Genomic DNA, 25409 nt, shown 5'->3' with positions numbered 1-25409 from the left:
GATGGGCCTTAAGACTAGTTATCTTTATAAAGCAGTGGTTCCCAACCCTGGTCCTCAAGTACCCCCAACAGTGCACATTTTTCAGGTCACCCAGTAGGTGCACTCATTATCCAGTGACACATTTTAAAAGATTCACAAGTGAAGCTAATTATTTCACATGGGATTCTGTGAGGAGACATATAAAATGTGAACTGTTGGGTGTACTTGAGGACCAGGGATGGGAACCACTGTTATAAAGGCATCACAGTCTCGATGCATTTTAATTTATTATTTGTGTTTTGTTTAGTTATTAAAATGTATCCTATTCATCCCATTTTTTTTGTTACATGCTATTGCTTCTTAATATAAAGTAATTTTAAGTGGGTGAAAAATAATTGAAGGGTGAATTTACCGTGTTTGCTCTATTAAGTACACTGAAATGCTAGTAGCAAGGTGAGTAATGTACACTTGACCATCTCCTCATTGCAGGATATCTGACACTATCTCTGTGAACATGCTGTCATTTATCCAGAGGAAGCTTTGTTCTGAGACACACAATCTTCACCACTAGGTCACATGGGCTAGAGGTTTGATGATTATCCTCTACAGTCTATGCAGTTGTCTTCTGTATGTCCACAATGTATCGCGCCTATCAGCCCGCTTTGCCAACAGCAAACCTCTATCTACAGGACAAATGGGACAAAAGCCGATATGCTGAACACAGGAGAAAGGTAAGGAACCGAGTATGGTGAGAATAGTGTGGTATAGCTGCCACCTGTTGTACTGTGCCATTATAAGTATAATAGTCTGTAATGATGATTCAGGCATTAGCAGGTAGTATATGCGTCCTCTGAGTGTGGTGCTACCACTCATAAATACTGTACTACTCGGGAAGCTCCTACCAATACAACTGTCAAAATGGTATACTGCCAATGTTATTAAAAGTGTTAATACTTCCCGCACCACAAATGTGTTGAACACACTATAGTGTCTCCCTGTTCACATTATACTACATAGAACTCCTAGTTCACAGTAGGCAACAATACGTTCTAACCCCCACTGATTGTGCTATGTGTGCGGTCCCCTGGACAGTGGGCCTGATTTTTTAACTCTCTGCATATGTTACATCTGCCCCCCACAGTGAAACATGGTTGTGTCCATTTGTTAAAAATGCAGCCCTGGGATCAGATCTGAATCAGACTCAATGTTCCAGCAGTTCGGCTATTTCTTTCTGTGTGTTAAGCAGTGCGAACAGCCCATGTATTGACAGGACTCAGAGCATGATCTGGTTTATGTTTATTGGCTAAGAATAATTACAGGAGTATTATGGTTTTTTCAGCTGGAGCACCATATACACTATTATTAAATGCTCTGTATGAAAAGTGTCTCCATTTAGTGGCATGTGTCTTTAACAGTGAAGTACAATTAATAGGAGGAGATTGTATTGACTGCTTCCTTTTATTAATGCACAAATAAATTGAATGCATGCACCAATGTGGAGCTGCAGTTTTGTTTTTAACCTGTAAATATTAAGATATGGAAACCAAAGACAACACAAAAAAACATTATGAGAAATGGCAAAAAAACTGGGTAGAATTATTTTTTTTTAAAGGCACAGAGAAAAGCCTGCAGCATCACTGTATGTTTTTATTACAGGTAGAGACAGCTGTCCCTGCAGTAAACTGCAAAGGATTTCAAACACCTACTCATCTCCTTGTGAACATGAAAAAATTACAGGTATGATGAGGTCAGTGATCATGAGATCACATATATGAGAACACGGGGCTGAGTCGGAGGTGGACATAGGAGGGTCTGTGACTGAGCTTCAAAAGTGATAAAATGGAGAGTGATAAACAACCAACCAATCAGCTCAAACAGTCTGTGAAATGGCAGGTAGGAGCTGATTGGATGGCTATTTATCACTCTCTATTTTATCACTTTTGAAGCTTACAGAATCTGGCCCTTTATGTTAATCGTGCATCTGATTTTTTGAATAGCCCACTTGCTACAGTACATCTTGGGACAGTGGAATTCTGCCATAGCGCATCATTCCCTCCAACGCCGAAAATTACAGCAGCCCTACAGCTGGTGAATATGTATGTCCAAATATGGTCTCTCGTGTGTCTTTGAACACAGCTGCACTCAGCAACCCCCCACACCCCTCCCCATCAGGTTCACCATGCTCGCTGCACTCGCCACGCAGCGGGCCCGGTGCCTCGCTGCACTCGGCACACTATTTTATTCTCCCTCTATGGGTGTCGTGGACACCCATAGAAGGACAAAGTGCCAGCATTGCAGCGGTCGGGATTCCGGCGTCGGTATTTCGACCGCATCCCCCAGCAGTATCCTCTGCATCCTTTATAAAAAAAATTAAAAGTTGTACCATGCTGACACGTGGTTGGATATGGATCCCATGCAGTAGATGTTTTGGCTGATGAGACATTCCACAGGAGCAGGGGGAGCATGAAACAGGACACCCAAAGTGTACCCTCACAGGCTCATTTCGCTCACAATGCTTCAGGCACGGTGGCTTGCTCAGTCCCGCTTCACTCGCCACCCTTTACTAGAAGGAATAGATGGTGGCATGGATAGTCAAACTGGTGTTCCAACCTTGCTGATGCAACTGCTGATGCAGGTCACATGGTACAAAGCTACATCTGCAGCCTGGGAACTATCTGCTAATGTGCGGCAATGGGTTGCACAATGAAGGGGAGGGGGGGGGGGAGTCGGTTGACGTCACTATCACTATCTAGTGACCAGCCTTATATAATATATACTAAAATATCATGATAGAAAGGTGCAGTCTCTCACATTGGTGATTTTTAGACCATAAAAGTCCCGCCCTAGACGTGACCTCTAAGAATGGGACTTTTATGGTTTAAAAATCACGAATGTGAGAGACCTGCACCTTTCTATCATGATATTTTATCATGTGATTATTACAATATTGATTTTATTTATGTTTTCTATAACATTATTATCATAATTAGTTATTAAAATATTTTTACATATCCCATGGTATTTTCAATTCTCCTCAAACCAGCGCTGTGATTTTTTTGTTTCTGTTTTTTTGTCTACCCATATTAGGGTACCTACGTTTTTGGCAGCAGCATAATAATAGTTAGATGCTGTGGTATCTTAATTGATTTATAATATTTTTTTATTTTATATTAATATTTTTCCATTGCGCCTAATATACTTTTGGTCCATATTAGGGTGGGACTGACACCCCAACTTTACACAGCAGCTTGGAAAATGTAATCCACTTCAGCACCTGTATTCTCTTAGGGGAAACTTGTGGGTCTCTGAATCAAGCCCAGTATCTTTATCTGTCTGTCTGTCTGTCGATAGTACCATAAACAGGGTGGTATGTGTGTTCTCTCTCTTTCTCCCCCCAACCTTCCAGGTCCCACTCTGTTGTTCCAACACCACCATCCCCCACCCCTTTACTTGAAAACTTGGTTAGAAACTATCAATGTCTTTGGAGTTCGCAGGACTCACCATGAACAAATGCAAAGAAGCACAGCAGAGTATGAAAAGCATCAGTGTGAAAGTATTTCACAAATCGACATCTAATTAGGAAGGTGGAATTAAGTGTCCTAATACAAAATACATGGAGAGAGTCTTCAAAGCCCCAAATAAGCAGCGACTTTTATCATCATGATCGGACATATTGGGCCTTATTTTGGTTCATTCTTTCTGACAAAATCCTTCTTAGATGGACAAAACCATGTGCACTGCAGGGGGGGCAGATGCAACATGTGCAGAGAGAATTAGATTTGGGTGAGTAATTTTGTTTCTGTGCAGGGAAAATACTGACTGCTTTATTTTTACACTGCAATATAGATCTCACTTTGAAGTAAAACCCCACCCAAATCTAATTCTCTCTGCACAAGTAACACCTGCCCCACCTGCAGTGCACATGGTTTTGCCCATCTAAGAAGGATTTTGTCAGAAAGAATGAACCAAAATAAGGCCCCTTGTCCGAGAATTAGAAAGTAAAATTATCTATCTCTTTTATGTCCCTTAATTCAATTGGAAATTACAGTTTTAGTTCAGGTGGACAACTAACCTATCACACAAAGTAGTATCCCCAAAGTACTAACAGTTGTAACACGAAGAGTAATGCCCAGAGTATAGCAGCAAGTGTCAAACACATTTAGGGGGGTATTCAATGTCAGAGTCACGGCAGTCGAGCTTGCTCGACCGCCGTGACCCAGTCCCGTTCTCGGTCAGCTCGACCGATAACACGCAGGCGGGATTCAATGTCCCGCCTGCCGGGGAGCGAAAAGGGGGCGTGGCCGCGAGTTGCGGCCGGAAAGAGGCGAGCTGCAGCCGGCAGCTCGTCACTTCCCGGCTGTTCTCGGCAGAACGAGCCCGACAGCTAGTGATGTCGGGCTCGTTCTGCCGATATACCCTGCTCAATGCTGTCGGGGATGGGAGGTGCTCGCCGGAGATTTAATATCCCCCTTAGCCTGCTTGAAGTGCTGCCATTGCACTGACTGATAGCGGTCAGTACGGAGTTCCCTATGTGCTGCTTAGGCAAACACTGTCAGATAAAGTTGTTGTTACTAATATAACAATGCATTTTTATTATTAACCCAGTTTTTGCAGTATAGGTGGTCCTTCACCATCTTCCTAATGCAGCACATCTCTCCCTCCTGTGGCATGGTGATAGCTCAATTTTGTGCTGCAGGGTTAAAATAAAAATAATAAAATGCACAAACAGATTAGAGTTGCACTGTACAAATAAAACATGGATTCCTTGCAGAGGTAAGTGCTGGGAGTGGCCTAGACTCACCCAGTCTTCCACCCTCCGCAGCGCTGCCACAGTGAGACATGGCATTTGGATGTTAGGTCAGTCTGACTGACAATATGATTAGAAATGAAAATGCATCACTCTGATTTGCCACCAGGCCTTCCATGAACTAAAGTGGAGAATATTCTTAATTACAGGAATGCACAACCAAATTTATTGGCGGTTTAAATTGAAATTTGTAAACAATGCAATTTGGGAAGAGGCACAACTAACTGAATGCAGAGCCAGATTATGTCTTGGAAGGGGGGTGGAGTGCACTGTCCCAGCCGCATCTCTTGTCAGCATCACCCCCAGGATCAGATGCAGAGGGGGCAATTAGTGTAATCCCTCCCATCCAAACAGAATGTGCTGGACTGTGCAGTGTTCAGGGAGGCTGCTGCGATTATGATGAAGCACTAAGGCAGGGGTGTCCAAACTTTTTGCGACGAGGGCCAGATTGGGTGAAGTGTAAATGTGTGGGGGCCGACCATTCAGCCTGACAGTCTTTGAATCATTAATCACATCAGAATGGTCCCCCACTCTGCCCCCATTCACTCTATGTCCCCCAGCCTGCCCCCATTCATTGTATGTCCCCCAGCCTGCCCCTCCTTCACTGTATGTTCCCCACTCTGCACCCATTCACTTTGTCCCCCAGCCTGCCCCCCTTCTCTTAATGTCCATCAGTGCCTCCATTCATTGTATGTCCCCAAGCCTGACACTCCTTTACTGTATGACTCCCATTCACTGTATGACCCCCATTCACTATGTACCCCACTCTGCCCCCATTCACTGTATGTCCCCCAGCCTGCCCCTGCTCCCCCTTCTCTGAATGGCCATCACTGCCTCCATTCACTGTATTTCCCCCAGCCTGACCTTCCTTCACTGTATGTCCCCCACTCTGCCCCCTCCCTTCTCTGTATGTTTCCCAGCCCCTTGTGTGAGGCAGAGGAAGGAGAGGCAAAGCAGGAACTGCAAGGATAGGAGATGCTTAGGCTCCCGCTGCTGCCCTCCTCCGCACTGCATGTTACGGGAGCAAGCTTACCCCTTGCTGCCCCCCTCCCCAAACATTGCTGTCACTGTGATTGTGGAGTAGGGTGATATACGATTGCAGCAGCAGGGGTAGGACGCCAAACACATCTGACGGCGGCCTGGACCTCCTCACTGCAGCAGACAGCAAGGTAAAGGCACTCTCGCCTGGGCCCCACCTTTAGTGTCCTGTGCTTCCCACATCTGATGCTCTGCCCACTTCCAGCTGGAGGCTGCGGGCCGCTTGAAATGACAGCATGGGCCGCAATTGGCCCCCTTGGCCTGACTTTGGACATGCCTGCACTAAGGGGTATGGCTAGTGTTAGGCTGCAGGAGGGAGGGTGGTTGTGGTTAGCCACTAAGGGGTGATGTTAGCATACATACCTAAAAGGTCTCAGTAATCTGACCATTGGGATGCCATTGGCGGTCTTCTTACTGCTGGCATCCAAAGAACCGGGATTCCTGTAGCATTCTGCATCAAACTGGTCTGCAAACCACTAAGCAAAACATTTTTTTTTTGCCCCCACAGCTAACTTCAGGCTTTGTAAATTACATTACATATCATCTATATATACAGTATGTCTAGTGTCCATGAGTCTCTGAAACACTGCCATCTGCTGGCAGAGAAGGAAACCAGTTTGATTTTGCAGTGTAAATGATTGCCGCTTTAAAAAACCCTGGAGATTTCTTACCAAATCTCTCACTTTCTGAATCTCTCATCCTATTAAATCTCACCCTTAGGGGGACATTTACCAATATGAAAAACCTAGTTTTTCGTATTGGTATTTCCCCTACGGCTGCATACGACTGTTTCAGTCGTATGCAAAGTCGTGTTCCGGAGGGGAAATTACAAAGCAGTCAGATACGACTGCTTTGTAACCCACCGATGGTGTAACCATTTGTATTAGCTGGCCATATATACGGCCGCTAATACGAATGTTTCTAGCAGTCTGCACGGATCAGTCAGATCCGTGGCTGAAGATCAGGCTGAAGCCTGGCGCTGTCCTCGATGCCCCTGGGCGGTGGGCATCGAGCTGATCTTGGTGTAAAAAAAATATTAAACTATTGTCTAATACTGGGGCACTATGAGTCCCAGCAAGCCTCCCCCGGAAGCTGGGACTTGGAGAACCACAAGTCCCAGCCTGCGGGGCATTAAAGGGCCCGCTGGGTCTTGTAGTTCCACAGTATTAAAAATAGTACAATAAAACACACTGACACACACTTAAAATAAAACTTTAATACATACAAAGCCCACACATACTAATACTTACCTATCTTCTTTCCGTAGGTAGCCCTGGTCCTGTGTCGTCTTCTGGTCCTGTGTCGGCGTTCTTCTTCATGTCGCTGTCGGCGATGGCGTCCGGAGTCCGATGAAATCCATGTGGAAGCTGTGGAAGGAAACCATACTCACCTGTCCCGGGGCGACGTAGTCCAGGTAAGGGTCTTGGCAAAAAAACAAACCGACACCCAATCAGGAGCCGCTAGGCCGCAAGGCGGCCAATAGCGGCATTCGGGAGGCGGAGCCGCACGATGTACACAAACACTGTGCGGCTCCCTGTTGTCTGGTTTCGGGTGTCGGTTTGTTTTTTTGCCAAGACCCTTACCTGGACTACGTCGCCCCGGGACAGGTGAGTATGGTTTCCTTCCACAGCTTCCACATGGATTTCGCCGGACTCCGGACGCCATCGCCGACAGCGACGTCGACATGAAGAAGAACGCCGACACAGGACCAGAAGACGACACAGGACCAGGGCTACCTACGGAAAGAAGATAGGTAAGTATTAGTATGTGTGGGATTTGTATGTATTAAAGTTTTATTTTAAGTGTGTGTCAGTGTGTTTTATTGTACTATTTTTAATACTGTGGCACTACAAGACCCAGCGGGCCCTTTAATGCCCCGCAGGCTGGGACTTGTGGTTCTCCAAGTCCCAGCTTGCGGGGGAAGCTTGCTGGGACTCATAGTGCCCCAGTATTAGACAATAGTTTAATCTTTTTTTTACACCAAGATAAGCTCGATGCCCACCGCCCAGGGGCATCGAGGACAGCACCAGGCTTCAGCCTGGTCAGGTAAGTCCTGGAGGGGGGGGACCCCTTTATTGGGGGGGTCCCCACTCCCCCAGGGCCCCTGGCCAGGCTGACTGGTCGGTAGGGTTAATGTTTTGGCCGGGGGGACTTGTATAAAAAGTCTCCCCCCGGCTGTGGCATTACCCTGCTGGCTGGTTGTGCCTGGGGCTGGTTCTTGAAATACGGGGGGCCCCTACTCATTTTGTCCCCCGTATTTTGGGAACCAGCCCCGGACCTGGAGCCTGGGGCTGGTTGTTAAAAATCGGGGAACCCCTATTTGTCAGGTTCCCTGATTTTTTATTACCGGCCCCGGCTCCGTCAGCCTGGTGCTGGTTACAGCTGTGGGGGGGACCCCACGCCGTTTTTTTTTTTATATTTATTTTTTTTTTCTATATTTTTTTTTACACTAAAGCCTGCACGGATCTGACTGATCCGTGCAGGCTTAAAGCAAATACGACAGCGAAAGCAAGGTGTATTTTCCTGTCGTATTTGCGTGGGTGTTTCACACCACTTAGCAGCCGTATTATCAGTACGGCTGCTTAGTACATCAGGAACCACCATTCTTTTGAATGGTGATTTCTGTTGTATCCTATCGATGGTGTAGACATTCGTATTTGTAAATACAAATACGAATGTTCCATCTTTAGGAATACGAATTGTTGTATTTTTGGGATTGTAAATTTTTGGGATCTGCCAAATCCCGAAAATACAAATTCGTAAAAAAAAAGGTGTATTTCTCCCTATGAATACACTTTTTTTCTACGAATCCATTTTGGTAAATGTCCCCCTTAATCTCTTCTCACACATGCACATAAACAGAAGGTAGCAGACTAGGGGTGACATTTATTAGAGATCGATGTTGGGTTTTTGGCGATTTTTATCGCAAAAACTGCCGTTTTTTCATTTTTTCCCCAAATTGACTACTTAATGGGTGGGTATTTGCGGCATAAATCTCACTTTTTGCTGTGAAATCGCACTTTTTGCCGCGAAATCGCATTTCCTGAAAGTGCGATTTTTTTTTAACTCCGGAATTCGCATCCAGATGTTTTCCCCATTGAAAAAGATACAATTCGCATTTTTAATGAGATGCGAATTTTGAAATCGCCAAAAATAATGGTCTAAAGTTCAAAAAAAAAATAGACCTGATCCTGACTGGCGATTTTGTCAGAAACATGGCGATTTTGTCAGAACCATGCACAGATCATTGTGGTTCTTTGGTAAAATATGTGTAAAAGTAAAAAAAAAAAATGGTGTGAGGTCCCCCCTCCTGTACATAACCAGCCCCGGGCTCATTGAGCCGGACCTGGTTCCAAAAATACTGGGGACAAAAAGCGTAGGGGTCCCCCGTATTTCTGAAACCAGCCCCGGACTCTTGGACCGGTCCTGGTTCCAAAAATACGGGGGACAAAAAATCTGGGGGTCCCCCGTATTTTGAAACCAGCACCGGGCTCCAACAGCCCCCAGTGTCATGCCACAGCCGGGGGACACTTTTTACACAAGGTCCCCCGGCCGCACCATGAGCACCGTGGCTGGTCAGCCTTGGACGGGGTACCTGGAGGAGTGGGGACCCCCCCCCCAATAAAGGCCCCCCCCCCAAGCTTCACCCGTCCAGTGCTAAAGGCTGGGGCTGTCACCGGCGTCCCTGGCCATTGGACGCCGGCCTGATATGGTTAAATTCACATTCCTAACATTGCTTAATACAGGAGAACTACAAGTGCCAGCAGACCTCCCCCACAGGCTGGGACTTGGAGAACCACAAGTCCCAGCATGCGGGGCATTAATGGGCCCGCTGGGACTTGTAGTCCACCTGTAAAAAGAATGTTAAAATAAAACACACACACACAGAAAAGTAAAACTTTATTACACACACATCCACACACCTCACTTTTACACCCACATACTCACCGATCCAGGATCCAGCGCTGGTCTCTCTGCAGCAGAGCCGGACAGCCCGCACTGACAGCGGGCTGACCAGCTTTCTCCGATGCAGCTAACAGCTTCTGTTGCGCTGTCCCAGCGCGACACTGGCTGAGAGCGTGATTGGCCGATGCGTCTCCATGGAGACACATAGCTCAGCCCTGATTGGCAGAGCTATACGTCTCCATGGAGACACATAAGCCGGAGACGCTCTCAGCCTCTGTTGCGCTGGGACAGCGCGACAGAAGCTGTTAGCTGCATCGGAGAAAGCCGGTCAGCCCGCTGTCAGTGCGGGCTGTCTGGCTCTGCTGCAGAGAGACCAGCGCTGGATCCTGGATCGGTAAGAATGTGGGTGTAAAAGTGAGGTGTGTGGATGTGTGTGTAATAAAGTTTTACTTTTCTGTGTGTGTGTTTTATTTTAACATTCTTTTTACAGGTGGACTACAAGTCCCAGCGGGCCCATTAATGCCCCGCATGCTGGGACTTGTGGTTCTCCAAGTCCCAGCCTGCAGGGGAGGTCTGCTGGCACTTGTAGTTCTCCTGTATTAAGCAATGTTAGGAATGTGAATTTAACCATATCAGGCCGGCGTCCAATGGCCAGGGACGCCGGTGACAGCCCCGGGCTTCAGCCCTGGACGGGTGAAGCCTGGGGGGGGACCCCTTTATTGGGGGGGTCCCCACTCCTCCAGGTACCCCGTCCAAGGCTGACCAGCCACGGTGCTCATGGTGCGGCCGGGGGACCTTGTATAAAAAGTGTCCCCCGGCTGTGGCATGACACTGGGGGCTGTTGGAGCCCGGTGCTGGTTTCAAAATACGGGGGACCCCCAGATTTTTTGTCCCCCATATTTTTGGAACCAGGACCGGTCCAAGAGTCCGGGGCTGGTTTCAGAAATACGGGGGACCCCTACGCTTTTTGTCCCCCGTATTTTTGGAACCAGGTCCGGCTCAATGAGCCCGGGGCTGGTTATGTACAGGAGGGGGGACCTCGCGCCATTTTTTTTTTTATCACAAAATCGCACATTTTAACAAAATCGCACCTTTTCATGACTAAAAAAATCGCACTTTTCATCCCGAAAATCGCCCTACATCGCACTTTCTCGCACTTTTCATGCCGGAATACACGCCTCATTAAATATGCGATTTCGCAGCAAAAATGCGATTTTAAAAAACGGCGATACAGGGCGATTTGAGCAAAAATCGCATTTTCGGAAAAACGGTCAACACAATAAATCTCGCCCTAGTTTTCAAAGCTTTTGCTTCAAGCGGGCTTACTAGTGTGTAGATAATAGGTTACTGTTTCCAAGCTTTGAAGTCACAAATTACTGGTGTTATGAACGTTCTAAGGAAGATAGATATTTAGGAGCCTTGCGCTGAGACTTTTACTAATAAAAGATATCTCAAAGGGACCTCTCTTTTATGGTCCTCTCAGAATGATCAATCCGTTGAATCCTATCAGAAGAAACTCAACTTACAGTAAAATTCTGGCAGGTGTACACGTAATGGTTTCTTTTAAAACAGCATGTCAGCATAGGATCTCATGTCAGCATGAACTCAACTTACTTGTGATTTCAGTCACGCGTTCACATAAGGGTATCTTTTATCCAACACCTCAGGAATCAGCGGTTGGATGTAAAAGGGTTTATTCCAACACACAACGGTACAGGTACAGGTAAAGTAGACAGGGTTAAAATCCAAACTCGAATAATGCGTGGGTGAGAGAGTTCCAACTGCCTGAGAAGTCCGTGCTGCAGACACGAGTACTCAGGCGGCGAGTGTAGACGCTGGAGGCTGATCTCCGTCAGACGATGATGTGGACTGGATGCCGGACCTTGCGCTGTTCACTTCACTCACTGCTTGCGGCGGTTCTGTTGTGGAATCATCAACGCGTTTCGGATATCTTGTGTATCCTTTTTCAAGAAGGATACACAAGATATCCGAAACGCGTTGATGATTCCACAACAGAACCGCCGCAAGCAGTGAGTGAAGTGAACAGCGCAAGGTCCGGCATCCCGTCCACATCATCGTCTGACGGAGATCAGCCTCCAGCGTCTACACTCGCCGCCTGAGTACTCGTGTCTGCAGCTCGGACTTCTCAGGCAGTTGGAACTCTCTCACCCACGCATTATTCGAGTTTGGATTTTAACCCTGTCTACTTTACCTGTACCTGTACCGTTGTGTGTTGGAATAAACCCTTTTACATCCAACCGCTGATTCCTGAGGTGTTGGATAAAAGATACCCTTATGTGAACGCGTGACTGAAATCACAAGTAAGTTGAGTTCATGCTGACATGAGATCCTATGCTGACATGCTGTTTTAAAAGAAACCATTACGTGTACACCTGCCAGAATTTTACTGTAAGTTGAGTTTCTTCTGATAGGATTCAACGGATTGATCATTCTGAGAGGACCATAAAAGAGAGGTCCCTTTGAGATATCTTTTATTAGTAAAAGTCTCAGCGCAAGGCTCCTAAATATCTATCTTCCTTACCATTGTTCCCTGGGGTTGGGCGTTAACCCTAATTAAGGAGACCTGCTGCACATAGTCAGCGCAAGTTTCAGAAATCCCCCATATTTCTGTTATGAACGTTCTGCTTGGTATGAGGTCTTTTTTAAATTTTATTTATGAAAGGTGAATAAGTTAATCTATTTTGTGTGTTAAACATTTGATTTGAACCCAGATGGATAGAGATCAGCGAGCAGTTATAGAGAGACAGAACCATATCCACTCAACGAAGCTGAGCTCAATACGCCAATCCAATGGACGAGTCGATAATTGGAACTACTACCCTCAGCGCAGGTAATAATATTGATAGATATACAGTGGCAAATGCAGGATTTCTAGAGGGGGGTTTCCAAATGCATTCCATAATCTCCCACTATGAGAAAGGGCGGGAGTCACTGGGGGAGTGGTAGAAGAACCTAGTGTGTAAACAGTGGTCTTTCGTACACTGAATACTGTATGGAATACAGTAATAATATTTATCACTATAGATTGTCTATAGAATCGGCTGTATTAATTTAAATAATATAAATAAGTGGTCAGAAATAAATACACAAACATAAAAGAACCAGTACTGTACTTTCTAAGCTCACAATCTCCCACCTCATGGTAAGGCTCCTGTCTCTTCTTCCTGGCAGCTTCTCTCTGGTCCAGTGCACTGATTGAGGACTCAGATCCTCACACCCACAGCAAACTTGGTAGAGGCTGTTACCACTGGGCATGTGGAACAGTTCTGCTCTGTCCCATACACTGCATTATGTTGCTGCAGCTTATGTAATCCTATTATATAGCATTGCTTTTTTTTGTTGTCACAATTTGAGCCACTTGCCAATTGGAGAGGTGTTTCCGGGCACCTGGAAACCCTCCATGCATTTGCCTATGGTGTAAACTGTTACCAGTGCCGTGTAAAGCAAGGATGGTGTGTGTGTGTGCATGCATGTCACAGCTGCATATGGAAGTGTCATACTCTTATTTGACAGCATTGATTCATACTGTTCAGAACATTCTTTTTTTTTTTTTTACTTTTTCCTATTTCTCTGTTAATGTATCTCCTTCATATATTTTCCTAAAAAGCCTCAATATAGGGCAGAGGCACCAAACCCTAATAAGGATAGCTCAGGAAAATGGGAAAATATTAGAAAGGATCCTCAAAAGGGAATCTGAATATGGAAGATGGAAGACAGAGTATGAAAAGATGGAACGGATTAGATCAAACATATCCCGCTATCCACAAGATTCTGGCGCTGCTTGGGTAAGAGGCAGCTGTATATTGCATGCTAAGGCTTTGAGTGTATTATAGACAAGCGCTAGAGGAGTGGGTACAGTTGCCCATAATACCACTACCTGGGTAAGTAATTACATGCAGCATCAGTGTACACATAAAAGGTCTCAAGTAGATTGACATATTTGGACCCAAAATGCATCCAAGGCCCACAGGGTCCTGAAGTACCACATTGAAAAGCAAAAAAAAATAAAAACACAATGGAGAAAAAAAATACTCAATTTAAATACCATTTCTCTCATTCACCAAGATATTATTCACCTCATTCCTGTTATCCTCTTTTCTTTCTTCAGGCTTGTAATTACAGTGAAGAAGCCCCATTGCCATTGATGACTCTAGCTTGTTCCTTGCAGATCCCCCAAATGACTGATAGATCCAAGGGCATTTCAGCAACTAACCAATACTAAATGGAATGATCAGAGCATGATAAAGAAACTCAGATTGGAAAGCTTAGGTGAACTTCCATCCCTATGCCCAGCATTATTGTTCACCCCATCACATTACCCCTTCATGTTGAGACTGGTACATAGTAACATAGCAATTAAAGTTGGAAAAATACGTTAGTCAATCGAGTTCAATCAATTTGACTGGTAACTACTGACTTGAGTATGTCATATCTATAGGATTCCCTTAGTGGCCGAAAATGTATCCAGTTTTGATTTAAATTCATTAACAGTAGTTACTGTCTAACGACCCTAATCAGCAATGAGTTCCAGAATTGTATTGCTCTAATGGTGAAGAATCCTCTTCTTATTTCAGTACGGAATTTCGGTACTTATGTAATATCTGGGCTCCCGTTTTTCTTATGAGACTGCGTTCCCTCACCACGCTTCGGGCACGGTGGCTCGCTGCGCTTGCCACACTATATAAAATCAACTCCATGCGTAGTTGGATAGTAGAGTTATGAAAAAATGGGGTGCATTTAACATGGGAGCCCAGATAATACATTAGTACCGGAATTTCTTTTCCTCAAGCCTCAGTACATGCCCGCGTGTCCTAAGTATAGGTCTGTTAGTGAACAAATCATGTCCCAGTTCCATATAATTCCCAATCCTGTATTTGAACATACTAATCATATCACCTCTCAACCTCCGTTTCTCCAGTTAAAACATATTCAGCCGGGTTAACCTATCTTTGTATTCTAGTAATCTGAGACCTTTTACTATTCCAGTGCCTCCAGACTGCCAAGCAGCCCCAACCATCTTTGCCACCAAAATGTACGGACCATTATCCCCTCCCCCCTGCCAGTTATAAATAACTAAATAAGTTGCAATGGTTAAGACAAAACAAAAATAGAATCACCTGACTTTATCTGGTCAGTGGCCCTACCAGGGCTCTCATGAAGGGTGGAGGGCAGTATGCGGTTCCACCCCCAGTAAGTGTCACCCCTAGGAACTTGCTTAATGGGAAATCCACCACTGTTGGATAGTAGTATCAAGATCTCATGTGGGATCTAGAGATAAATTATTGCATGAATGAATTATTGCATGAATGAATTAGCGTCCAAGGGGATTGGAAGAGGACATTGTATTGCAGGCTTGATTTGTTCCTGAGAAATGCAGCCCCCTGCTGCGGATGTTTTTCTTTTAAATTAAGTAAGCCTGTTTCAGAGACATTATATTCATGTATAATTTATTCATTCTACTGAATGGTCAGAGAGCAAAATGCAGGTGTAATTGATTCCTCCGCTTCAAGTTACACTGATGTTTTGTAGTCATTGTTTAGTGGAGACTGACCTCAGAATACAATACATTGTTATTTAATAAAACGCCACCATATTCCACAGTACTAAACAATAGGAAAACAAATTTACAATAAGATCTGAGGGTTAGGTAAAGATAGTGTAACCACATAGAAGTGAAGGAATAGAATTGAATTGCTGTGTGGCCCTGCTTCTACCCTAGTTTTATATAAATACATTGTGCACAGGATATAAAAAGATAGGTGGGTGTGTTATAACAGGTATTTTTTCGCATGAGTGGGGTAATTGAATTGCTCAATAAAGAACATTGGGCAATAATTGTTAACCCCCCTTTTGTTTGCAAGAAAATGTTAGGCATCTAATTAAATATCCCCCTTATGTTTCCTGCCATGGTAATTGTTTGGTAACATTGGGGGTTATTCCGGTTGATTCGCAAGGCTGCGAATTTGCAGCTTTGTGAGTCCTCCAAACCCCGTCTTGCGAATGGCTGCCACCCATTCGTAGCGTGTGTTCGCACGCACTGGCTGCGAATGGATGTTTTACATAAACTTCCATTCACAGCCTGCGGGGTACACCCACATCATTCGATGGTCGGCGACCGTCGAATGATGTGGAAGGCACATGCATATCTAAGGTTGTTCAGAGCTACCTTAGATGTGCGTGTGCACTCTGAAGGAAGTGGGCGGGCAGCTGGCATCCGGTGATGTATCATATATCATACTCACTAAAAAAAAAAAACTCTTATTAAAATAATTTCAAGGTCTGACACGTTTAAGACTTCATTTAATCCCTGTCAGAACCCAAAATGGAGTCACAACCCAAGTTAACCAATCACTGTAATCTAATTATCTGCCTTAAATAGAGTATTATAAAATTGAAGACTGATTTATGAACATAAAGATACAACATTATTACATTGAGTTTATTATAACAAAAAAAGTCACAATGCTATGCAAATATAAATATTGATAATAAATTAACATTACGAAAATATAATGCAAAAATTGTTTTCTTTTATCCAGGACAGGATCTGTTCTACTCATGGGCTGAATGAGTCCTGCCTCATTGCTCACAGTGTCCTCTAAGCTGCAGACATTTTCTGGGCATACCAAGGCTAGTTTACTGGCCTCAAAAGCCTGAACAAGCCGGTCATCCTGAGTAATGAGAGGGTTACCCAAATGGTTGATGCTCACACAAGTGATATGATGCTGCCTCTTTAGGCATCTATTTTCACAAAAATAGATCTATTTTGCAGCCATGATATTCAGCAATCTACAAGCGTTTACTAATCTAAAATAAAAGTCTTCACAATTATAGCAATACTTGAAATTCAATTGTAACAGGATTCAGTCACATTGTTGACATTTTTTATGTTAACGTCACAATGTTGACACTAGAATGTAGAACATGTTGACAGGCACTATGATAACAACCCCAGAATGATGATATGTTCATGATGTTGACATTTGAAATGTCACAATGGGCCTTATTTTGGTTCACTCTTTCTGACAAAATCCTTCTTAGATGGACAAAACCATGTGCACTGCAGGGGAGCATATGCAAAATGTGCAGAGAGAGTTAGATTTGGGTGGGGTTTTACTTCAAAGTGAGATCTATATTGAAGTGTAAAAATAAAGCAGTCAGTATTTTCCCTGCACAGAAACAAAATTACTCACCCAAATATAATTCTCTCTGCACATGTTACATCTGCCCCCCTGCAGTGCACATGGTTTTGTCCATCTAAGAAGTATTTTGTCATAAAGAGTGAACCAAAATAAGGCCCAATGTGACATGTCAGTATTTTCAGAATACTGACGGCTAGGGTTATAATACAAACCAATAATAATATTAATCCTAATGCTCATAATCTTCATATTTCTCATAATAGAATGTAGCGGTAACTTTATCTGAGAGTCTGTGTTATTATGTTTTCATAGGAAGTTACTTGTATGGACAAGAGAAGACGTAAGAACATCTTTGATCTGGTGGAGTCAGAGGACTCGCCAAACAGCAGTGAGTAAACACAGACAGGCTCAGGTAGCAAAGTGTACAATGCAGCCCAGAAGCCAATTTCATTATACGCAAATGGTTGTCTTACACACATATAACTAAACACGCCTGCAAGAAAAAAAAAAAAATGCCTTTATTGAAATGCAACAGAATTTGATATGCCAGTGCAATATGTTAACTGCTGTAAATCAAAAATGTATATGCAATACTTGTAATATATGCCTATTGTTATGTTTTGTTATGTATGTATGTTGTACGAGTATGATTGCAATGCCCCTGGATCTGTAAGATACGGAGCGATGTATGTATATGTTCTTTTTTATACGGGAAAATTTGAATAAAGATTAAACTAAAAAAAAAAAAAAACACGCCTGCATTTTGCTTTCTGGGTGAAGGGAACAATTCTGGTTTACTCTTAGTGAACTGAATTGAGCCCTTGCCGGGATGGTCCTGATTTGAGCATGCGCATTTCTGCATATGTGCAAACCCCGACTAGGAACGGCTCTGGCGATTTACATCCCCTCATAAGTTGATATTGGCACTGTATTAATACCTCTCAACTGTCCCGCTTAACGTGGGAACATCCTGGTGTTTGGGTACATTCCCACATGCCACCTGGGGCAGGAGTGTCCCACGGCAGGGGGCAGTTTGGAGTCCCTACTGTTGCCTTGTTAAAACCCTTGATATAAGTGAAAGTTTCTATCATGTCCAGATGTACCCCAATGCTCCCAGATAATACCCTCATATTCTGTACCTCTCTATGGATAGTGCCATCATGCCTCACTTTGTACATAAAAAGTTAAAACAATATTTGTGCAAAATCACACACATATCCTAAACAAAAAGCATTTGTGCTGCTGTTATGCTGCACTTTCATCAATTAGTTTTGATTGTATCAGAACCTAGTAGGTGTGCCAATTTAACACGGTGGCTAGTTCCAGGCTGAAATACACCTGCCGTGGATATATATTTATAACTAGGTGATTCATCCGTCGTAAGGGGCTGCGCCCCCTTATTTGTGAGCATTTGTATTGTGAGAAATTTGTATTGCAACTTGAATTATAGGTGAAATGTGTTAAATAGAGAGCATATGGTTTGGAAGGGGTGTGTATTGTTTTGTTTCATTAAAAAGCGATTACAGAGTAAGATGTACATTGATAGTGTGGATGGTACAGTGACATTTGTGGGTGTGGGGGTGTGTGCGTGTTGTTTAGGTGTGTGTGTGTGTGTGTGTGTGCACAATAGTATAGTAGGGTGTTTTTGAGTCAGCTGCTCCCCACTGGCGGAGGTCACGACACAGGAAAACAGGAGGCTTGGTAGTGATAGGGGTGTATGGGCATAAGGGGGACTAAAAAGGAGGGTGGGGGACACTGTGCAGCTTCTGCCAGTGGGTGAGGGTCCAGCGTGGCAGCACAGGAGTACAGGACGGTGGCCCTGAGTCAGTGTCTCCTCCTACTGGGTGGGAGTTAGGGTGCATGAGAGCAGGAGGCTGGGCTATGAGGCATGATAGGAGTATGTGGGCAGCACAGCGTCAGTGACTCCCCAGTGGTGAAAGGTTACGGTTCAGGAGAGCAGGAAGCTGGGTAGTGATAGGGGTGTGTGGGCATACGGGGGACTAAAGAGGAGGGTGGGGGACACTGTGCAGCTTCTGCCAGTGGGTGAGGGTCCAGCGTGGCAGCACAGGAGTACAGGATGGTGGCCCTGAGTCAGTGTCTCCTCCTACTTGGTGGGAGTTAGGGTGCATAAGAGCAGGAGGCTGTGTGGTTAAGCATGACAGGGGAATGTGGGCAACACAGGGTGAGTGGGTCACCACTGGCGGAAGTTATGGGGCAGAAGAACAGGAGGCAGGGCAGTGATAGAGGTGTGTGGGCATGAGGGGTAGTAAAGGTTTTTGGCTGTTGCAGAGTAGGAATGGGCATTGGTGCAGACGCCATCGATGGTTGGCATTAATGGCGATTTTGCAACCTGCCATCGATAGTAGTAAAATATTACTTGGATAACCATCGATTGTTATAGCTATCGATGGTCATCCATTATATCTGACTGAATAGGCCATGGGTCAATCAGAACTCGATGGGACTTTCGGGTGTGGTGGGGCACCATAAAAAAATTTGAAACTTGATTGGTTCTCCTTTGCCATCGATGTAGTGAAACCATCTGGTCCTCCCACATCGATGGCAAAAGTATTCAACATCGGCCATAAACCATCGATGATTTGAAATCATTGATGGTCGATGGGCATCCCTAGAACTGGAGGAGGGTGGGGGACAGTATGCAGCTTCCGGCAGTGGGTGAGCATCTCCTCCCACTGGGAGGGAGTGTGGGTGCATGAGAGCAGGAGGCTGTATAATAGCGGTATCTGGGCAAGACATTGATAAAAGTTGTGGCGCTGGTCCGTGAATCGCGGGAGGGGGTGTGGGGGGGCTGAATCGCGGGAGGGGGGTTTGTGGGGGGCCGCAAATCACGGGAGGGGGGGCGCTGGAGGGTCCTGTGAATCACGGGAGGGGGAGTCTCGAGGGTCCGCAAATCGTGGGAGGGGGGCGTGAATCTCGGGAGGGGGGTCGTGGGGGGCCGTGAATCGTGGGCTGGGACCGTGAATCGTGGGAGGGGGGTTGTGGGGGCCACGAACCGCGGGAGGGGGGGGCGCGGCGGGGTGCGGGCAGACCTGCTGCTCACCTGGTGGCTGTGGAGTAATGGTGGATGGTGGGTGTGTACTGTAGCCCTGGCTGGGTGGGGAGGGGGGGAGGTGATGTCAAGGGGGTGGTGGTGTGTAGAACACTGGTCTTTTCCCTAGGGAGGGGGCGTTTTTGTGTATCCCGCTGGGCGGAAACGTTATATACATAGAACACTGGTCTTTTCCCTAGGGGGGGCGGGTTTGTGTATCCTGCTGGGCGGGAACGTTATATACACAGGGGATAGTGACAGATCTGGCTAAATATATAAGAGATTTACTTCTACTGCTCAGTAGTATGTTTGTGTGCCTTCTGAAGAAATTGCACAGCATACCTACTTCAACCTTCTAGGATCTCTAAGCAACAAAAAATCATTTTCATAGTATTAAATGAATCCAACAATATTAGTTTATCTAGTGTTATTGTGAATAGTCTTTCGGGCAACTCAGTTGTCTATGCTGACACATTCCATGCTCCCAAAAAATATACCTTTTATTACTTTCTCATTTTATTCATTTCCATGCAGGCTCTCAGGTTGACATCCTTCTTAATCCAAGAATATCAACTTGGTCAACAGGACAGCTCATTTGCATTAACAAGAGACATGATTTTGCCTTCTATGAGTGGAGTTCTGTTTGGAGCACTATTGGGTCACTAAAGGTGGCTGTGTCCATTGCTGATACTTATTGTAGCATAACATCATTTAGTTTGCAGTGCATTCCTATGGGAGAACAAGGTAAAAGAAGTGATGGGGTTAGTCACAATGTGCCGCCATTAAATCATTTCTTTTTTTGGAGATGGCACATTTCTCGCTTCACTTTGAATTGAATTTCCTCTAGGTGTGATAAAAACTGTTGTAGCAATTAGTCCCTAGTGAGGTTTTTCAGATGTATATGGCATGGTATACTTGTTCAGACTTTAATATTATTATTTCTACAGGATCAACACTCAAACTTGAGAGTATCCCCCAAACAGCAGAACATAGGACAAGCAAAGAGCCCCGATACCACACAGAGAAGAGGAGACAAGCCACTCCAATTCAGGCTGAAAAATCCACACTGACTTTGTATGGGGGCTCATCCTATCGTGACTCGAGAGATGGATCCACCCACAGCTTCCATAAGAAAGGGACTGTTCACAATACAGAATATGAGAGAGCTGATCATAAACTGCAGAAAAGTGGTCAGAAATGTCTTAGCAATTCTGATTATAGTATTAGTAATCAGAATCCTGGGGGAACAGACCTATTTCTAGAGGATTCTGATGGAGGGGAGGATCAGTTTCAGGAGGATTGTGTGGGACAGAAATGTCAGTCAAGTAATGAGCGTGACCAAAGTTCGTTTAAAAAAATGTCCAGAAGTGAGACCGCATCTTGCCGGTTCACAGAGTGTGAAACTGGCGTTTCAGACACAGAAACAAAAACAAAGAGGTATGTAGGGTCTAATCAGAGCTTTGACTCGTCATCAGTGGACTCTGATGTGAGTTCTTGTTACTCACTAGATGACTCTGAGGAAGAAGAGAGTCCCCATCCTTCTCCCAAACAATATTCAAGAATTTCAAAAACACTCTCAAGTGAGAGCCTAGATCTGAAAACCAAGGCAAGCCCCACATCACAAAAGAGTTCAGAGATCACAGAAAATTTATTACCCAGAATAGGAATTTCAAATACATTTTCAGTAAGCAGAAGCCAAGACTCGTCTCCAGCGGAATCCAAGCGTCCTGATTCCTTACTACAACCTCCAAAAAGCAGCTCAGGTCATTCCTCAAGAGTGACCAACAGGAGCACAGACTCCTTATCACTTGTGACAAGCAGGAATCGGGATGTAGTCTCACAATTAGCCATTATGACGGCCAACAGTCCAACTTCACCATCTTCTACAAATAAACAAAGAAACCCTATAACACCAAATTCACCATCTGTGTCCTTGGCAAAATACTCTAGAGGGACTTTAGAATCCTCCACCAAACTATCCACCAAGATTAATTTAGAAGGGAAACTGTGTAAAGCTCTGCACTATATAAATGATGCATTATATAAATAAATATGCCTAAAATGCACAGACATGACTAATATTTAGAACAATGGCTGTTCTTCAGATTCATGTAGGACAGTGGTTCCCAAACTGTGTGCCTAGGCACCCCGGGGTGCCTTGGGATGTTTGCAAGGGTGCCTCGGGTTGGGGGTCCACGACCAAAACAAATTATTTATGCTCAAAGTGATAGGCAAAACCAGTGCTGGTGGCTGCCAATCATAAAATGTATACAATCAGAACCACAGCTATGTTCCCCACCACATAACTGAATCTGAGGGTGACAGTTAAGCACAATTTACATTATTTTTTTTTATTTATCCATAAGAAACTTTTTAAACCTTCAACAAATGCTATTATTCTAGGGTGCCCTGGTCAAGAAAGTTTGGGAACCACTGACATACGAGATACAGTAGTTTACTAAAACATCTACCACAACAAACCCTCTTTTGGACACGAATATCCCTGTTTCCCATTTCTTTCCAAATTATCCATGTTTGAGTTTGGTGCCTAGATACTTGTATATTTACAATGATCCTATAGACTGTGACTTGCAGTGTTTGTAACAGTGTACATTAAATGGATTATGATTATTATCTAAAGGTTTTAGTGTATTTTATTTCAAGCTGAACTCACCTAGGAAAATATTTTCCTAATACTGCCAATACACCTATGAGATTGGATGCAACGTGACATCGCAATGTGATGTCCCATCGCATCCAATCGCAACTTATGGTGCATAAAGTGCCCTCTTCCAGCACCCTATGTCGCATGCCATCTGCAATTCGGCAGCAGAATTAATTTTTTTATTTTTTAAACACTGGGCCGGCCCTCTGATTGGCTGAGACTTCAGTGATGGCCAGAAGCTCACAGAATACTGGTCCCAGCCCCACAGTGATGGAAATGGAGACATGGCTCACGATATTGTCATTCGCACAAAGCCATGTCCCATTTTGATGTGGCAGTCTTCTGTACTCCATTGCATTCTATATACTGTATTGAACACACTTGTATCATGGCAAGTAGTTTGTAGAATTACCTTTCTTGCAGTTATTGAAAACAATAATGCGATCACAAACAGCTCCCAGCAAGGTGCAGGGATTGTGGACACCAGAGACAGACCCCCTATTGCTCTGGGCACAATAACAACAGCACCCCCTGCACATACTTTAATACTCTCCCAGATAGTCCGGGAGGCTCCCTGATCATAGGTAGTGCTCCTGGCAGCATGGAACAGTATTCAAGCCTCTCAGAGCTGCACTGTGTCTGCCTCGTGCCGCCCAACTTCAAAGTAAATTGGGCAGTCTAGGTAGGTGATGATGCAATTTGTCAGAAGATGGCCATATCTTAATACTCACATTTATTCTAATATCATGCTGATGGCTGTGCATTAACCTGGGGAAAATATGGAAAACTCACATGGCCATTTTAGACACTTTCATTGGTGGATACGGCTTAGCATGGCATTCTGACCAGTCTGTAGCTAGGCAGCAAGCTGTGATGTACTGAGTGTTCTGACACCTTTCTATCATATGGGGGAGGCTAGGTGGCTAGACTGGACACCCTAATTCCAAACATAATGAGAGGTACTACCATGTTGAGACTTGTAGAACGACACAGAAAAAAAACTAAAAGAAAAATTGCAGGCGCACACCCTAGGCACAGCTAATAACAATAGGGTCATTTTGAAGTGGTTGGAGGTGCTCCATGTGCATCAATTATTTTATACTGCACGGTGGCACCATACTGTCAGTGGGAGGGCCAGGAGATGCAGCAGTGATAGCAACTCCAATCACATCTGAATCAGGAACAATAGTCAGGAGGATGAAAAGTGTGAAAGGAAAAATATATTGGGATATGTTTGGACCCCCCCATATTTCTCTAACCAGCACCAGGCTCATGGGCTGGTCAAAGCATTAACACGTAGGCTTGTAAGAAGGTCCAGGGCTGGGTCATTTGCTAAGTTTCCCCAGCCAAAGCATTAACACGTAGGCTTGTAAGAAGGTCCAGGGCTGGGTCATTTGCTAAGTTTCCCCATGAGTTGTACTAGGAGGAGGGTGCGCTCAAGAGGAAGTCTATTGTAAGCACGACCCTCTTGTGACCACCTTCATTTTACCGAGGCTCGTCTGTCGGGCCCCTGGTACAACCAATCACATTCTGGCGATCTATGGGGCATAAAACTAACACATGTTGCTGATAGGTTTCTCTCTAGAAGCATTGGGGCAGGAGCCCCTTCAATATTTTCTTATGGTGCCCACAAACACCCTGCTACGCCCCTGATTCTGAGGTTACTTAACCAGTGGTAGTTTGGCAAGTTTACTGCTAAATATAAAGCACAAGTTATAAGGGTGTCGCATATTTTATTGCTACCTTAAATTCAGCATCAAACTCGTCCAAATTCTGCTGGTTCCATAAACTTGGAATCATTGCATAACCCCTTTAAGTCCCCCCCATACACTTCTGCAAGGTATCGCATGCCAGCATCAAATGCAATACCCCAGCAAGTTACCTAGCAGCTCCCCAATGGCTGGAGCACATGTGATAAATCATATACAGTTCAGCATATCATATCATATATCACATGCAGTGGCGGCTTGTACCTTAGTGGGGGCGGGGGGCTGCCTCTGGCCGCAGCGGGGGTACCGCGATTCAGGCACCCCCCCTGTTGCGACAGCCGCTGCCTCCTCTCCTGTGTCCCCGGCGCCTGTGCTTTGATGACAGCCGCCGGGACTGGCACATGCGTAGTACAAACATCTGTACTGTGCATGCGGCCAGCATCTATGGGCTGCTTCGGCAACAGCCCATAGAAGGGAATGGGATCATTCGTAAGACTGCATTTAGGTCTACAGTCATTAGGTCGACCCCACTAGGTCGACTGGCAGGAAGGTCGACCTGACTTAATGTCGACATGGGCCAAGGTCGACATGACTTAAGGTCGAATTTGCATAAAGGTCGACATGAGGAAGGTCGACTGGTCATAAGGTCGACATGGGTTTTTCACTGTTTTTTTATCCGAATGTCGACACAGTCGACATGGACACAGTTGGCAATGAGAATCGGACCCTCGCATCGCTCGCTTCGCTCGCGATGCTTCGGGCACGGTGCCTCGCTGCGCTCGGCACACTATTTTATTCTCCCACCACGCCCTAGTGGATGGTAGGGCATGAAATACCGCCTGTCGGCACATGTCGGCTCAAAAAACAGTGAAAAACCCATGTCGACCTTATGACCAGTCGACCTTCCTCATGTCGACCTTTATGCAAATTCGACCTTAAGTCATGTCGACCTTGGCCCATGTCGACCTTAAGTCAGGTCGACCTTCCTGCCAGTCGACCTAGTGGGGTCGACCTAATGACTGTAGACCTAAGTTCATTCTAATAGATGACCGCATCCCCATAGAAGGAATCTTGGTCCCGGTCATTGTTCCCT

General features: G+C 45.0%; 1 protein-coding gene and 1 long non-coding RNA gene across 2 annotated transcripts; both read left to right on the top strand.

Moving 5' to 3' along the window:
• Positions 1–634: 634 nt before the first annotated feature.
• LOC146072523 (uncharacterized) lies at positions 635–12574 on the top strand. Its single transcript, XR_014473166.1, has 3 exons — positions 635–710; positions 1636–1716; positions 12463–12574. It is a non-coding gene; the product is annotated as an uncharacterized LOC146072523 (long non-coding RNA).
• Positions 12575–13375: 801 nt separating this feature from the next.
• On the top strand, positions 13376–22070 carry LOC146072522 (uncharacterized). Its single transcript, XM_083179742.1, has 3 exons — positions 13376–13536; positions 17206–17281; positions 20890–22070. The coding sequence occupies exons 1-3, from the start codon at positions 13480–13482 to the stop codon at positions 21990–21992; spliced, it is 1236 nt and encodes a 411-aa protein (XP_083035868.1). The 5' UTR covers positions 13376–13479; the 3' UTR covers positions 21993–22070.
• The last annotated feature ends 3339 nt before the right edge of the window (positions 22071–25409 follow it).

The sequence above is a fragment of the Crinia signifera genome, chromosome 4 (assembly GCF_055691185.1).
Source record: "Crinia signifera chromosome 4, ASM5569118v1, whole genome shotgun sequence".
Classification (NCBI taxonomy): domain Eukaryota; kingdom Metazoa; phylum Chordata; class Amphibia; order Anura; family Myobatrachidae; genus Crinia; species Crinia signifera.
Note: the sequence above shows the minus strand (reverse complement) of the source record. Positions and strands in the feature narration are given on the sequence as shown.

Excerpts from the sequence above, each read along its gene's own strand:
- LOC146072522 (XM_083179742.1), top strand. The coding sequence starts at position 13,480 with ATGGAACGGATTAGATCAAACATATCCCGCTATCCACAAGATTCTGGC. Across the intron at positions 13,537-17,205 it reads AAGATTCTGGCGCTGCTTGG|GAAGTTACTTGTATGGACAA; the intron begins GTAAGAGGCAGC and ends ATGTTTTCATAG. Across the intron at positions 17,282-20,889 it reads AGAGGACTCGCCAAACAGCA|GATCAACACTCAAACTTGAG; the intron begins GTGAGTAAACAC and ends TTATTTCTACAG.